This window comes from Amphiura filiformis, chromosome 15 (assembly GCF_039555335.1).
Source record: "Amphiura filiformis chromosome 15, Afil_fr2py, whole genome shotgun sequence".
In the NCBI taxonomy this organism is placed as follows: Eukaryota; Metazoa; Echinodermata; class Ophiuroidea; order Amphilepidida; family Amphiuridae; genus Amphiura; species Amphiura filiformis.
In genome coordinates this window covers 64,791,550-64,809,942 of record NC_092642.1, presented here as the reverse complement: position 1 = coordinate 64,809,942, position 18,393 = coordinate 64,791,550, and the positions used below count along the sequence as shown (strand labels likewise).

Below are 18,393 nucleotides of genomic sequence, written 5' to 3'. Positions count from 1 at the left end.
GAATGTTATTTTAATTTAAAAAATGTTTTTTATACCCTTGATAAAACCCGACAGTTAAAGCTCTTCTGTAAAACGTTTTATGTTTCCTGGGTGTTCACGGGAGGCATCATCCACATTAAAACACATTTCTGGGGTGTGTTTCTATGTGATCTCTCTTGTGCGTTCAAATGGCATCGTATCATAAGTGCCCTACATGCACAAGGCATCATGTCATGTGTATCAATGGCAGGACAATTTCAATTATAGGAATGGTCCATAGGCTTACATGTTGACAAATTTACCTCATTCCTTGACTTAAAACTGGTGCCACATTAGAAATTCTTTTAAAGTAATATTTACTTTCACCAAATAATACTCTTAGAAAGATGATCTATAAGAATATACAACAATAAATTGTAACAGACTTGAGAAATTAGCCTTTGAAATTGGGTAATATTGTTTTTGGACCATGCTCTATGTCACAATCATTTGATATGAACCTGCTAATAAGGTCCTCAAGAGAGTTGCCCCAGGAGAGTTGCCCATCATGTCCAATCTGAAGCCTTCCTAATCACATCAATTAATCAAGTTCCTGTGTATAGGAGCTGTTATCACCAAGTCATCTTCTATTAGGTCATCTACTGACGGTAACAAGATCTTTGACCAGATTGACCATCAGGTCAACCAAATGTGACTTCTATCCACCAAGTGGCTCTAAGGCACTGTTGTGAAGCACAATTTAATGCAACTTTAAGGGGTACTACACCCTGGCCAATTTTGTGCCTATTTTTGCATTTTTCTCAAAAATTATAGCACATTTGATACAAGTAAGATATGTATATTATAGAGGCAAGGACTACAACTACTGCACTGGAAATTTTATTTCAGCAGAAACAACAGTTGTGGAGTAACAGTCATGAGGAAAACCAATATTTGATCAATAAATCAATAACTACTTGCCTAGAGTTGCTGAATTTTCAGTGCAGTAGTTGTAGTCCTTGCCCTATAATATACATATCTTATTGTCACCAACGCATTATAATTTTTGAGAAAAATGCAAAAATAGGCACAAAATTGGCCAGGGGTGTAGTACCTCCTTAACACAACAAATGAACTGGATCAGATGGGACAGGAATATGGAAAGATTCTAGAATGCAGATGGAAAAAGAATGCAGATGGAAAACTGGTGTACCCATGGAATACTAGTAACCTGCAAGGACGGTTGTGGATCTACAACCATGCTCACTTACTGCAGGGAATCAAACTCAGGCCCAAGTGGTGAGAAGCGAGTGCTAGGACCACTATACCATCCAGTCCTCAGCAAGAATACAATGCAACACCACAATAAAAGAACCACAATGAAATACAATACAATAAAATAAAACAGGAAAAGGAAATGCTAGGAGTCAGGGAAGAAAGAAATTTCAATTTCTTTATTGTAGTTTGTCTGACTCAATGAAAATGGTCAAGAACCAAGGGTCAAGCACCAAATGTTAGAATCGGGAACTTTACTTTTACTTTTTTTCCGGTTTAAGCTAAAAATAATGCAGGACACTGAATTTACAAACAATTTTTCACACCCTAACTCAAAGCTGAAGCACTTTGGCCATATTGTCAAGAAACATGGAGGTGTAGAAAAACAAATTTTGCAAGGGGCTATGGATGGCTGATGAGGAAGGGGATGTCCAACAACATCTTGGACAAATGACGTGAAGCTGGTTTCTAACCAAGTAATGCAAGGTGCAATGCACTTGGCATCAGATTGAGTGAGATGGCGTACTTCTTGTGACTACCACAGCAGCGCTACACAGCGCTAACAGAGAGAGAGAACTCAAACTTGGCACAACCGTAAAAAAATTGAGATTTTTACATTTTGTCAACATGAGTAAGGGTGTAATAGATCTTTAAACGATTAATTGCATCACAATCAGGTGAACCCTCTGATCCACCTCAAAGTCTTCTCTTGTATTTGCTACTTTCCTTCAAAGTAAAGCGAGATGCACATATCTAAGTGGACAAAACTGGTTTATTCCAACTGAATCTTCCTGGCTATAAATGCATACCTCCTCAGACCTATCATTACTATGATATGATGTGATATGATTTAATTCCAACTTGTAATACCGTGGCCAAATGGCTTAATTGCATTATACAAGAAACGTTACAAGTATTATGAAAGAAACAAAATACACATTTAAGGCAAAAATATGAAAATGGGCAACTTGGCATGGCAGACAGTTGAGAGATGCAAAAGGGCACAAATGGAAGCCACCAACACACAAGCTACTACTGCTTATTCAGCATTATTAATGTAGTAGAGAATGGGGCTTTTGGCAAATCTGCTTGTGCGCAAATGCAATGTAGATATATGATACAAACATAAAACACCAGACCAGCTAAAACCAAATTCAAACAAGACTTATTGTCAGTGACATTTTGGAGGGGGGAAGTAACTCTTTTTAAGATGGAGCAAAAATCAAGAATTTTGCACAAAATTACCACAAAGTGTGGAAATTTTCATTATTTGAGTTTTTACTAGAAGGTAACTAGGGGCAAGAGTTTTGACTGAGGGGAATTCCCCCTATGGTGCCACTACTGCTCATTGTGATCTTACTAGTAACATTTGACAGCATGCCCACTCTAGCTGGCAGTTTCTTCATGACTTGTACCCACCATCAAATTTGGCAATAAAATCATTTTTCTGTCACCGTAATTGACAGCCATACAGTCTTCTTCACTTTTTGTGACCTTTCGTACAAATCAAGTTCATTAGCTACCTTTTGATACCCATTCACTAACAAGTATTAATTCCATCCATCACTTTTGTGACATTTGTGGCTAGGAAAGGTGAAGGCCACGAACCTGTGTTCACAAGCCAGAATGCCCATCTTTCTTCCGAATCGATGGGGCCCGAGGCCAGACTCATCCATATAATGTTGCTGCCGGAGGATCGCTACACCTCCCACACAGCGAGTCTGTTACCTTCTCGCCATTGAATAAATCCAGAACCTATTTGTACACCTGAGTGGGGGAGGCAATAGGGGTGAAGAGCCTTGCCTAAGTGCACAACACTGAGGGGATTCGAACCCACTACCTCAAGCTACCTCTGGATCATGAGTCAAAGTCTTCCACCGCTGTGACACCATGCCCCCTAGGAAGCATGGTGCCAATTTCAAGTGGGTACAAATAAGCCAACCTGTTTCTTACTGCTGTAGAAAGAACAATTTAGTTCATTGATCGAATATAGATACTTTCATACTATGCCGCAATTGCTTTGCGATGCGGTGCGTTGCCGTACTGCATCGGACTGCAAAATACTGCATTACTGCAATATCGTAATAAAGTTAATTACATTTTAACTTGGAAATGCGACAAGTTGCGTTGAGTTACGGCAAAAAGTAATCGATATATAGGCAACGCATTGCAAAGCAACTGCGGCGTAGTATGAACGGACCTTATCAAATGCTTTATATAGCTAGTAACTATAGAGTGTAAATTCACCTTTGTACTCACCCAATGTGTTTCTAAGAAATAACTTTATTGCCTGACATTTTGAACATCACTTCTCCATTTGCTTGTTCTCCTATACTCAACCTGAGGCAAGCTCTTTCTTTTTGCTATTTCTTAGTTCACTCTTAATCTCCATATATTCCCTCTCGCTTTCGTAAAAAAAAGCGACTCTATCCATAATTGCTTTCAAGTATTTGCCTATTCCAGTTGAAATTCACACACCCCCTATGGAAGATATGACCTTAATCTCCCACACAGGGAGTGTGGATTTCAACTAGGGTCACCTGAATAAGTGACCCCTATTTGAAATCTACACCCCCTGTGTGAGAGATTAAGGTCATGTCTTCCATAGGGGTGTGTGAATTTCAACTGGAATAGCCCATTTTTCTCAACTTTCAGCAGTTCTTTCCCATAACAGAGAATCCTGCCTTCCCATCATGCATTAGTCTAGTGTTTTTTTATAAACTAGCGCACAATGGATAATTTTGAAAACTGAAGACAATTTAAAGGTAAGTGGTCTAATTATGTTACACATGACGTTTTCTGCCTCATATCCATCACCCAAACAATCTTATTCCCCATTGAGTTAAATTGCTCCAGCAGTGTGGATTCTAGAAGCAAAAAATGGGTGCCATATTGGCCCAACAATACACAACCTCTGGAGTGGTAACCAATAAATACAATGTTTTTGTACATACCGCCTTCACAAAACATATTTCAGGCCTATAATTGGTCGATTATTCATGTAATTATTTCGTGTAAGCAAATCTTAAGCCTAGTCCTGACCCTAAACTAACCCTAACCCTGTAAAATTACACGAAGGAATAACACCAAGATTTCACAACTTTCACCTGATACCAAAATCTGCATTTTGACATGATAAAGTAGGAAGATTAGGCTGTCAATCAGGTTACACATCTTTAAGGTTAGCAGCTATGTTAAACTGTTCACAGCATCTTGCAAATGGTAGTGAGTCTTAGCAACAATTTCATTGATCATTATTTTCATAGCAAGCATGTAGAAGAATTCAAATATCACAGATATACTTTTGTAGGTCCTGTGGTTCTTGAGTTATGTTTTAAAGAGGGCTGAAACAACAACACTTTTTTTTTTTTTTTTTTTTTTTGTTGAAAATATTGCTAAAATATTATTATTTTTAGGAGATATCAATGTGCCACTTATATATATATATTATATCTTTGTTAGGTAGCAGGGTACCTGCATTTAGCTATCTTTTTTTTTGTCATTATGTTTTTTTATTAGAAAGGAAAACAAAAAAGAAAATAATCACAGAGAATTACAACAACAGCTGCAAAAGTATTAAAAAATACATATTATAAGAAACTGCAGCATGTACATATAATAAATAGATACAGAGTCTATACAAGCAACAATATGGCATAACACTAGATGTACAAAATGTATAACAAAGTACATGTACCGGTACATTAAAATTCAAAGCACCACTTTTTAAAATGGTTACCTAATTTACCCTTTTTATAAGCAATGTCATATTCCACTTTACGTTTCATCAACGAAACAACAACACTTTTGTAAAACATACGTAACTCATTAACAACAATAAATCAAGCACATTTTCAAAGTATATGATTTGTAGAATGAACTTTTGCAAAACATCAAATTGTTATTTTTCAATAATATATTGATTAAGATAATGAAAATCATTTTTTTTTTTGGCTGCGTCGACCAACAATATATAGTCTATCCTTACTCTAAAACTTCACAAGCTTTCACCTGATACCAAAATTTTTGCATTTTGATGCGATAAAGTAGGGAGATTAGGCTGTCAATCAGGTCACACATCTTTAACTGAGGTTTAAGATAACAGTTGCAATGGGCTATTCCAGTTAAATTCCTTACACTCCCTGAAGACATGACCTTAATCTTCAACTCAACACGGGGGGGTGTAGATTCAAAATGGAATCCCCATTCAGGTAATCCCATTTCAAATTCACACTCCCTAAATTGAAGATTAAGGTCATATCTTCCATAGGGGGAGTATGGATTTCAACTGGAATAGCCCAACAATGCATCATGGGAAGGCATACTTTTCAGCTATAATTCTTACCCTTTCTGTTTCAAATTCCACCGTTTCAGTTTCCCATTCTTGTGATCCGGCATCGCCTATAGCCGAATCTCGACTCTGATGCGCGATAAGTTGCTTCATACGGCATTCTTTTTCCGCCTGTTGACTCACTCGCTCTCTATTATAAGATAAACAAAAGCACAAAAAACTCAATTAATCATAGTGAAAATAAACAAAGACGTGCTTCCACATTCATTTTTGTTTTTGATTTTATGAAATTTGACTTCGAAAAATAGACATGAGAAAGGTAATATGAGCGAAATACCTTGATACTTAATATACAGTACACTAATGCATACATATGACACCTCATACTTAACTCTCTTCATGCGGGTGTCGACTGCAAACGACATGTTTAAAAAAAAATTTAAAAATTAAAAAATTTCAGAAATGTAAATTTTCATGACCATATTTGGAATCAGCATGAAAATTGCATTCAAATGAGTACAAACAAGCCTAGTATTGGTTCTTATAGCTCTTGATATTTTGAGAAAATATTTCAAAACTTGAACTTTTTCCGTTGATGAAGCGCATGGCTAGCATGCAGAGCATTAAGTAATAAGAGGTGTAATATTAACATGCTAATCAGCGTGTCAGATGTGTTCCATGTTTAATGTATCTGTTGAGATACTCTCAACATTGCATGCGAGTAATCCAAACTTTGCTATTCACTACTACAGTAACTGTTCCCATGTATCTACACCTGTAGGTTTCCGTATACAATTTCAAGACAGCTGATGTGTACTGGGATTATCTTACAGATATACATGTGTGCTATTATAGGATCTACTGAGCTTACATGTATACTGGGGATGATAGCAGGGATGGAATTACCACAGGGCACAGTGGGCCCCTGGTCCATGATCTAGGGGGCCAAAATTTTGAGAGTGAACAAAATTTATTTTTCAATTTTTGAAATAATAATAAAAAAAAATGAAGAGGCAGTTGGAATAAGTTGAGTTGTAATGTACGTCCTCCTTTGGCCCACTTTTAAGCCACAATTGTCCTAATTTTGCCCCATTATAGCATTAAACTGGCAAGTTTTTGTGCATTTCATAAACATTTATCCTGATAAAGTCATTTGAGGATACTCAAGCACTTGAGGCATTAGAATTCCGAAATGCTCTCATAAAAAAGCGACAATCGATTTTAACTCCTGAAGACTCTGTGCATTAATCATTACTACATTTTGTAAAAATGAAAAGTTCACTTTTCTCTGCAAGAGAATCATTTGCATCACAACTGACCCTTAAAATCTAAATTGACAAAAAATAAAGCTGTCGGTTCACATTTATCTTGCCTACCATGCGTACTGAAGTGTCATGCAATGCTATGTAATGTTTGAGACAACCATACCTAACAGAATTCCTATACAGCACAGTTTGAAGAACACAAACATCAGACAATGTGGGCAAAATGCAAAATTGGTTAATAACATATTTTTTTTAAAATTTTCATCAATTGATATGATTTCTTCAGTATATCAAAGCTAACAGATTAGGGTTTTATACAGGTCAAAATAATTTGTCATCAACCAAAGATGTGAAACAGTCAGATGTGCAATTCTCATCTTTAGCGTTTCTCTACTGGATGTCAATTTCTACCGAAATTCTTTCCCACAATACCATATCGCTCATTCTACAAAATCCGGTGCCAATAGCCTTTTTTCCATTCTTTGGTCCACAAAAACTTTGTCGAGCATTTAGGGCATCAAATATGTTGTTTTTCTGGTAGAACTCAGAGATCTACACGGACATATATAGTTTTCCATACTTTAAATGCTTTCTTCAGCCTGATTAACCCTTGCAAAGGCTCAAAATTGCTAAAAATGCGTTTCCACAGCTCAAGTGTCACATCTAACCCTGAATATTTTCTTTGAATAAATGCGATTTCTTTACATATTTGTTGTTTTTTAATTAGATAACGCACCATCATATTGTTTATCAACATTATTTTTAGTGATTAAAATGTCTTTGTGTAATTCTAAAATAAATTGCACTTTCCACCAAAACGCTGTGAGCTCGTTACCCCTTTTTAACACACGTTATTGGAAAGAAGTAAAACAGAGGTATCAATGTAATTTGCGGTTTTTGAAAGGAAACACTCATAGGTTTTAAAAATCACAGTAAAAATCGTGATGCTGTAGCATTTTTGGCATAGAAATGTTGTAAACATTGAAATTTCGACCGACCATGTTAAGATTGGTGAGCTACGTTACCAGGATTCTATAGTATGCACTTGTATTACATGTACTTCCTAATAATATGTGAAAGCTACCAGTGGTCGAACCCCATTTATATTAGAATTAACCGACATAGCGTTCTAACGTTCGCAAATCACATTAAAAACATTAAAAACCAGTGAACTACGTTACTGTGAGCTACGTTACACACTCATTTAAGCATCTTCAAAACTTCTATGAAATGGTGAAATCTGTTTTACATTTCACTCCAGTGATCTTTAATTTGCTTTTTATGACCTTGGATTGAGTAAAACCAGCCCATTTTATAGTCGGTAACGTAGCTCACATTACATTGAGTTTTAGTGTTAAAAAACATCATGACTTCCTGAAAGAAAAATATGCAAGTGGTGTTGGCAATTTTTTACATCTGAAAGTAGTGATACATTTACTTTAAAAAAACACAACAAGCAGGTCTTTTTGAACAACTTTTATTTTTTCAATTTTTTTAGTGGATTGGCACCGGATTTTGTAGAATGAGCGATATGCACATTGCATAACAAAGGAGATTAATTAACTTCTGAACTAGCTGTATCTATTGTTATGCAATATGCATATTACCTTGTGGGAAGGAATTTAGATAAAAGTCGACATCCGGTAGAGAAACACTAAAGGTGCATATTAAGATTCAGTCTTTATTGTGACACCCTGTATGTTCTATATAAATAATAGTCAAGCGCTACATGAATTAAAAATAACCCAGTGTAATCTCGTGGCAACATGCATCTGGGAGTAAAATAGAAGTGTTAAAATTTCATAACATAACTTGCTTGATTCAATTAAACATTCAGTTTGCAATGTGATTCTCGCACAAGGATGTTACTCAACATTATCAAAATAAAACATTTGAAATATAGGGACACGTAGACTGTAGAGTTGCGCAACCACGCTTTTCATGTATGTACTTAAAGCTTATGGATCACAATAGCCTCATCCCAATGGCATGCTCCAATGACCTCAATTATTAATCATTATGTGCACAATTTAACTTCAAGTTGCAGAGTATGAGTTTTTGTACTCAAATTTTCAAAGGTCATTCAATGAATGTACAAATGTATTAGGGTTAAAGAACTGTGCCCTGATAGATGAGCATGTTGTGGATCCTAGTGATTTGCTGGGCTATTGAATTTGAAATCCATACACCCCAATGGAAGACTTTACCTTAATCTCCCACACAGGGGGCATGGATTTCAAATGAAGACAATCATTCAGGTAACAAACCCCATTTGAAATTCACACACCATGTGTGGAAGATTAAGATTTCAATTGGAAAGGCCCATTCTTGCTAAAAGTGAATTCACCACTTTTCAAATTCATTCCAAATATTTTGAAATTTTCAATGTCTTTTTCAGCACTGAATTTTGACACACTACACAAGTAAATTGGGCTCAAACCAATTTAAAGCTGATCTGAACTGAAACTTCCATTGTCAATACGCCATTGAGACAGTAAGAATCACTGACAAATTATATCATTTGCATTTGCATAAATAGGACATTATGAAATGCATAACAAGGATTTATAAGTACAGTGGTTTCTACTAAATAGTGGAACAGTCTCCCGGGTGGCTCGTTTACACAGGAAGCCGAGAAGTTTTGGTGGCTCTAAAAAGAGCTGTTCATTCAACCAACAAGAGTTTTGATAGCTCCAAAAAGAGCTGTTTAGAAAACAAACCTAGAAGTTTTGGTGGCTCTAAAACAAGCCGTTTAGAAACAGCCAATCCCAATCAGAGTGCAGGTCCATCAACCAATCAGAGAGCAGTTTGTTTATAATACATACAGCCAATCCCAATCAGAGTGCAGGTCCATCAACCAATCAGAGAGCGGTCCGTTTATAATACATAAGCACAGGCTTAACTATTAGTATACTGATCACTAAGGGGTTATAAAGCAATTGTAAGTCTTGTAAGTTGCCCATGCGTTTTCTGGGACACATAATTATGTACTCTGACAGTCCCTAATTTATAATAGATAGGCAGACACCAAACTACATTATAGACTAACCACTGGGGAATCAAACCAAGGAGTTGTACAAGTCTTGTATTAAAACCACACTCATGTAATTCTGTAGAAGTCAAAATTTTCGCTGCACATTCATTTTCATGTGGCTTTTCACATCCAACAAAACTACTGCAAAAATAAAAATGCATCCAAAATGTTCGTATGTATAGGTCTACATAAGAAAACTTGAAAACAAGCAAAGTGGTAAAATTGGAAAAGCATGAAAAATTACACACACAAAAATAACAACTTAATTTACAGTAAGTCATGTGTGGAATACGTGCTGATTAACGTTGACAATATTACTGTTTACATACATACACCCAACGATAACTTGCACATTATGCAAAAATACTGTGAGCCAAATATTGCATTAATTCATTTCTCTAAACTGTATGCATCATGGCACATTTAAAGGCATTTCTGATATTAAAGTTGGGGGTACTTAATTTTTTTTATTGGGTTGGGATGTGCAGCTGGGATTCCGAATATAACCCCAAAATATACAGAATTTAACAAAAAAGACACCCAAACATATACTTATTTTTGATCATCTATGTTCTAAATTATTGTACATTTGTCCAATTCTATGTAAATTCATAAATTTTGCTGAAAAAACAATGACGAATCTGCGCTTTTTCCAGATTTTTGGAGAAAACTTAATATACAATGTAAGGGCTGAAGGCGTTTAAGCTTATAACTGCTACCAAGATCTAAAGACTTTATTTTGATTGTATATTGAGATGATAATATCATGACTTAACCAATCAAAGACACTGTAAAGAACGACAATAATGTTCACAAGTTATCAAACAGAAGCTTGATTCTTGGTGGCATATTTGATGAGCACAAACAAGTCTAGCATACTACATTGGTTTCCAACATGTAGCATTTCATAAACACAATAACTCCAATCTGCTGAATATCTATGACTTCTATGAAACCACAGTGGCATAGCATCATAGGGGCAGGGGGTATGTGTCCCCCAATCGATTTGAAATTTGTAAAAATCCCATAGGAAACTTGTCGAAAAATGGCTTGTGCACCTTCCCCATCAGACCCAGTGCCACCCCCCCCAATTATGGTCGGTGCCCCTCCAATGTGATGACCCATGCTACGCCACTGCAAAACCACAAGATATTGTAAGGCTATGTAAAAACCCCTATACTACAGCCCCAACCGACACAGATTTTGCAGTGTGGGGGAGGGACTTGTTTTTTAGCTGTATGAAATTTAAAAAAAAATTGAGATTTTTTCAAAATATTCCAGCGTTCTGAGAGTCAATTAGCCTCATCCAGAAAAAAATCCTGAGTTTCCTGACCCTACTTTGGCATAGAACAGTGTTTTTTTCCCCCGTCTCCTAAGTGAAATGCAAAGCAATTTTGTGATATTGAAAAGGAGCTAATTAGATCAATATAACACCATGGAAGGTAAGTGCATGATATCACACGCTTGTGAACCACTGCTGTCAACTTAGAAATCTATGCGGCATTTAACATTACACATTATGATCATCATCAATACAGACTCAGCCAGGGCTGAATCCTGTCTGGCCGGCCGACTGACCAACCACTCTTATGCGCCATCGGATGAATGCATTTAGCGAGTCACGTTTTTTTAAATATATACATGCAACAAGTAAATATTCAATTTCATTATTCATAGCATTTCAATGAAAAAAGGTTCACTTTTTAGCATATCACTGAAACCCCCCTAGTTCAGAAGTCTAATTTTTATTCTTGTTTAACAGCTCTACCCATTCCATTTTAGAGGCAGTGGCAGCACCAGGAATTTTATTCGGGAGGGGGCAGGGGGGGGGGGTGCAAAGAGAATTTCAGGGGAGGCAAAATCTACACATTTTGCACAAAATTGCTGCAAAAAGTGGCAATTTACGTAATTTGGGGTTTTGCCTCAAAAGTGGGGGAAGAGGCAAGAATAACATTTGGGGGAGACAAATTGCGAAAGGTGTTTTTAAATGGCTAGTCTGAATGAATCAAATCAATTTTGACAAAGCAGCTATTCCTGCCACAACAACCTGCCCTCTATCCAACAATACCCGTTGGCGCATTTGACGTCACATGCCCAGAGGACTGGCCAGCTAACTCGTTGGTGGGACCTCAGGATGCCTGGAAAGGAAATGTGTGAATCTGCGCAAGGAAATAAAACGGCTTTTACAAGGAAATCGTTAAACACTAGGGACAGAACAAAAAACTTAAAGACTGGACTAAGTAATTGATGCACTTAATGCTATCTAGAGTTAAAATTGTAAAGAAAAATAACTCCCGAGGACCATGTCTACTTCACCTTTGATAGACAAGAAAGAAAAGTTATGTTTTTTTTCCCATTTATTTGACGGGGTTTTAAAAGTAGTTTTTATATGGCGGAAATATGGACAGGTCCTAATGGGACAGTGTTTGTCCAGACAGAATAAGCCGGAATCAATCATTTTGATTTGTTTGACAAGGCTAAATGATGGATAGAAGTAGGTTGACAAAGATTATTAGCACTTCCATTTAAGTATTCAATTCCACAGAAATAAAGGGAAACAAACTGTAGTTGGACTTCATCAGATTAGATATAAAAACAATGCTGCGCAAATTATGTTTGAACGCATCTGACAACACTTTTAATCCCTATTGATAAATGGAAGATTCCAGGTTGGGTGGTTTTCAACGGCTTGTTTTTCCCCGGTCAGCCATTTGACCAACAGGAGGGATCATTTCCAGTGACAAAAAACAACAACCTGACAATCAAACCCAAAGACTTGTTCAAAGATTTCAAGCTATGCATTCTAATTTTTGGGAAACACATTTTCTCAGGGGCGGACTGGCCACTGTGGCGTTGTGGCGATCGCCACATGGGCCGCTTGGTTCTGGGCCGCTCAGGGCCGGTTGCTCAAAAAGAAGAGAAAAAGGAAGAAAAAGGAAAAGAAAGGAGAAGGGGAGAGAAAAGAAAAAAGAGGAGAAAGAAAGGGAAAATAGAAGACAAGGGGAGAGAATGGGGAATGAGTATCTTAAGACATAGGCCCTAGGGCCTGAGGCATAGGTCCGAGAGCCGAAGGCGTAAGGCCCAAGACATAGGCCCTAGGGCTTAAGGTATAGGCCCTAACACTAAGCTATTATAGGCGGCCACTACACCGTCGTGACATCACCTACAAATGGCCTTTTGAATCAATTCTCTAGACCATAAACACAGCAAAAGGCCAATACTCTAGATGCAATACAGTAAAATTTTTTAAATTTTAAGCTAACAGCAAAATATTGGGCTGGCTGTCAATGGAATATTGGTATTTCATTGCAGCTGCGGAATGAGACTTGGGCGGTATGGGCATTTGGTATTAGGCAGACATAGGAGAAAGAAAGGAAAAGAGAAGAAAGGAGGGATCATTGAGGGGGATGAGTAATATAAGGGCCTACACAGTGTGCCCGCTGTTTGTCTGCATAGTGATAGGGCCTAAGGCCTTTAGAAATAGGGGCTGATAGGCCTACAGGCACTCGACTTTCGAAGTGACGGGGATGTGCAGACATGGGACACCAGTTTGAAACTATACAATAATGCTATAGGGGTCTTTTGGTGAGAGTTTCGACGCCATATAACAAAGGGGTCATTCAGTAAGGAGGCCTCAAAGGGGGTTCTTTCAGTGAGACTGGGATAAAACTTGGGTCAAAATATAAAAGTTGACAAATTTTTGATAATTGTTTTTCAAAAGTCATCAAAATGGGATTTTTTTTTGATAAACAACGATGAAAGACTACCAGAAATTTGTCAAAAATTCTTTACAAAGGGAGGTCTTATTACCAGAAATTTGTCAAAATTCTTTACAAAGGGAGGTCTTATTGTGACAGGAAAAGAAAAAATAGGGGTCATTGAGTGAGGAGTTCAGTAATTCAGTAAGTGGTCATTGAGTGAGAGGGAGTTGAAAAATGGGGGTTAATGTGGGTTGTGGCCGCACTGCACGCGCATCGCTTCACTCATTTTTAGTGAGTGCCCCCTACCGCCTTTGGACCACCATCAGCTGTCAAAACTAGCACGGCTAGACCATCATTCAAAACCGTTACATTACATAATACTTACAGCCACATTACTCAGTTCAAATACTCAAACCAACTCCCTTAGATGTTTCAACTCATAGGCATAGATCCCGGGGGATGGGGGATAAATCCCCCCCCCCCCAATATTTTAAAAGGGGGATGGTCCATACAAGCCCCCCATGATGACACCTGCAGACCTATGTGAGTTTCTGACCAAATCAATCTCATATTTGGCAATTTTAGCCTAAAAGTGTCAATTTTTTCAAGCGCTTGGCTAATTTATTCCACTGCATCATCACCAGTTTTGCTTCAATATGCCAAAAATGTCTGTGCGCCTCGCGCGCATTTGTAAAATAAACTTAATGTCGCCAAAAGGTGCCATTTCAAGAATATTTCTCCAACCCCAATGTCAAAAACAAATCTACGCCACTGTGGAGTTTTATCACGCTTCGCTATGAAATGATCAATGCAATTTTTGCCAAAGCTCACTACCATTAAGCTAGATGCTGTGAACTACCAAATCGCAACAGTTTAAAAAGTTGTTATTAACCTTTACCCAGTAGGCCTAAACAATTTTTAGCATTTGTCTTTTATAACACAGTTCTGCAAAGATGTAATTCTATATGTGTGCAAATGAGTCAAAACATAATTGAATAACTGTTGGTTTGATCTTGATTATTGCAAGCGAGTGACAATGGATAAAGAATATTTCAAGTCTGTACAAATGGAATTTGGCTTCAGAAATCGTTGTCAAATCCGGGCTTCCTGACCCCCTAGAATAGCTAAAACCCTTAGTTGTCCGGGGGCTTCGCCCCCTGGACCCCAACCAGGGGCTTTGCCCCTGGACCCTACCAGGGGCCCTTGCGCTGCCCCTGGACCCCATGCTTATCGCTACGCTTCGCTTCGCCATGCTCGTTCTATTTGACTAATAGGGCCGGTCTTAATAAATTTGCCACGGCCGCCTAAAACCACCAGTCCGCCCCTGCATTTTCTATTACATTTCAGAGCAAATTATCAAAAATAACATAAAATATTAAAATTATAAGCTAGCTCTTTGCCTATACTCATGATTTTGAATGCTTAGACTTGAGCCCAATCTTACAATTTTGTGAGAAGAAAACAGGCAAAATTGCATGTTTTTGGCCTGCATTTTCATGCAAATTGCAAAAAATATAAAACTTGGGACTTTTACTGCCAGTTAGAACTAACTAAAGGATTAAGATTTATTTACCTATGTTTCATTTGGCACAACAAGATAATATTTTTTCAATCCCAAAAATTAGTGCTGTATTTTTCTGGAATCAGGAGGAGTAGTCTTTGCAGTTGGTGATCAATAACACAAACTTTAACTTTGACAGAAGGGACATGGTCCAGCAAAGGAAGTTGAATTTGGAGTAATTCTGGTCACTTGTTTGGGGTTTCCAATCTGTGATTTTATCGCATTTCCATGGCAACCATTTCACATGAAGTAAGCCCAGGTTCAGACATTGATCACTCTATTCCTGCGCATGGCTAGTGGCAATTAACCCCATTTAGGATGTTACATTGATCTCAGAGTGTAACCTAATAGTCATTTTATTTTGTATAAATGTGAGCTTTCAGGGGTTCGATTTTTTTTTCATCCTTTACGAAACAATGCTCATTTATGAAGCTTTGCAGTAATGGGTAATTGGCTTTTCCAACTGAAATTCATACCCCCTTGTGAAGACATAACCTTATTAGCTACAGTCTGTAAATCACACAGACTTAGCGAGTATGGAGCGTGAAGCCAGCCCACAAGTGCTAAACCAAACGTGAAACCGAGGTCTGTGGCACTCATGTACTTAACAAACAAAAGCGGAGTACAAGCCAACCAACCCAAAGGGCTGGACAGAGTGTGAACGCAACCTCTCTGGATAGTAAAAGCAAAAATTAGTGCTAGACCTTAATCTTCCACACAGGGACTGTGAATTTCAAACGGGGTTACCTGAGTGAATGGTTTCACAGGGTGTATGGATATCAACAGGAATAGCCCAATATGCCACCAATCAACCCACTTTCTGTGTGACACCCGAAGTGCTCAAAATGCAATAATTATTACAAAATGTGAAGAACATTTATCAATTAATACATGTACAGCAGAAAATATAAGGTGGCTTTGTGACCTGGATTTACAGGCTATCTCAAAATTCTGATAATGCACAAATATTTCCTTGTTAAAAGACTTCATCTTTGCCTCTGATCAATCCTTGATCAGGTTTTGGATCCTGTCTTGATCATGTCATGTATCCTAGCTTGATATACATCAACATGGGAAATCATGGAGATTTAAGATTACCCACTAGTTGAGAAAACGCCATGTTGGATTTTACTGTGGCAGATCGGCAAAACATAAAATTTGCCAATTCGAAGGGAAAAGATCAAAATAACTTGCTTTACAATATTTTATAAGGCTGTGGATTTTAAAATGGTTCGTCAAGGGTGAAGCACTTCTGAAATTTGCCAATTTGAGAAAAGAAAAGAAAGTTCCTAAATAACTTATTTTACGAGGCTGTGGATTTTGAAATGGTTCTAGCAGAAATGCTAGCAGGTATTCACCAAGAGCTAATATCCCAAGCCTCAACATGTTGCTCATCTGAATACTAACTTTGGCTGTTCCAGTTGAAATTCATACACCCGCTATGGGAAAACAAAACCTTTATCTTCTACACAGGGAGTGTGAATTTCAAATGAGGTTTATGTATTTTGACCCTGTTAAACAGTCAACTTCCAATTGCGACATCAAATTCAGATGGCGACTAAGGATTAGCATAAATTATTTCTTGGCGGGGTGTTTACTTGGTAATCGACTTCAAAGCAAATTGTGAATTCAACTTTTATGCCATCACTTGTTCATGCTTCAAATAACCATTACGATATCGACTTCTAATTAAAACATGTTCATTTACACTGCAAAAGTCAAGTTTGAAGTTGACTTTGAATTCAATAAATGTTGCTCTAGGTCCTCATTTGAAGTCGACTTCTGAAGTTGAGTTCATTATAAACATGGACATGGTGACCCTGTTTACACACATTTTCAGGCTCTGTGTAAATGAAGTCTTTGATCATGTCTTCCTTAAGGGGTGTATGAAATTCAACTGGAACAGTCCATTACACATAGGCAGCTCCTGTAGATAAACGACTTTGTTGCACCGTTCCAATATCTGTGGTTGCACATTGAAATGTTTGTCAAAAGCTTCCTGAGTGACATGGATTCGCAAAAATTCAAATACTAGCAATTTCTTTTTCCTACATGCCTGCAGCAAAAATATTGTGCGAAAAATGGTTAAATTGTTTCACCCCCCAAAAGATCCAATTTTACTGACATACTTTGTCGATTTTGAACTAATTTGCTAGTTTTTAAATTTGTGATTTTCAAAGAACATATTTTTGCCATAGCACTAGCAATGTAAAAGCGCAAAAAATATTTCCACTCTTACAAAAGTACAATTATGTCTAGTACTGGTTGGTTATTATAAATTAGTTTTAGAAATTTCTTTAAATTTTAAATTTGGGCAATAGTTTGTATGGGTCCCATCTCTGGCTACATAATATCTTTCTATCCTTTCCAGTGGCAGCACCCAGGGGGAATAGCAGAAAAACTCAGAACTCTTCCCCCACTCCCCACCCCCCACCCTGTTTCCCCAGTAAAAAAAATACAATTACGAAAATTTCCAGTTTTTGGGGTAATTTTGCACAAAATTGGTTGATTTTGCTCCCAACTCTGGAATTCACTTTGCCCCCCCCCCCCAAAAAAAAAATTCTATCCTGGGGCTGCCACTAATCCTTTCAATTCTCACTCACAACAATATACTCGTTTATATGTCTACAAACGAGTCAAGATTTTATCATCTTATAGCCCTTTTTCCCCCTTCTCCATCTTGAAAACGATATTATTACCTGTCATTTAGTTGAGCAAGCACGCCATAGTACTGACGGATATCATATTTACGAGATAATAATCCCATTTGGGAAAAATCTTACACCACTTTTATTACGTGATGAAAAATGGTAAGGAGCAAAAAAAATTAAAATGCAGCGCCACTCTTCATTTTCTTCCGGGCTCCGAGAATCAATATTAAGTTGAGACAGTTTCTAAGGGAGATGTCAGCTCCAGAGCTGACAGTATGGGTATTGTGCACTTTTCTGCTCAAAAATGAACTGTCGGAGAAGTTCAACAAGGTAGCTAGGTGTTATGAAAAAGAAGTATATACTTCCACTATGGATCACAATAGCCTCATCCCAATGGCATAGTCCAATACCCTCAATTACATAATCATAGAGCAAAATTTGACCTCAAGTTGCAGAGTATGAGTTTGTGTACCCAAATTTTCAAAGGTCATTCAATGAATGTACAAATGTATTGGGGTTTAAGAACTGTACCCTGATAGATGAGAATGTTGTGGATCCTAGTGTTCTCTGATCCAGTTTTTGCTCATTTAGTCTTCCACTGTAAGCCTAAATCATTCTGCTGTTGACTGTCAAATTCACACAATTTATTTGAAAAAA

At 37.4% G+C, this 18,393-nt stretch overlaps 1 protein-coding gene across 1 annotated transcript in view; it reads right to left on the bottom strand.

Annotated features, from left to right (window-relative positions):
* LOC140171104 (disks large homolog 5-like) overlaps positions 1–18,393 on the bottom strand; it is a 172,311-nt gene that overhangs the window by 47,162 nt on the left and 106,756 nt on the right. The window contains 1 exon segment of the mRNA XM_072194272.1: positions 5,579–5,714. Within this exon segment, the coding sequence (XP_072050373.1) occupies positions 5,579–5,714 (136 nt within the window).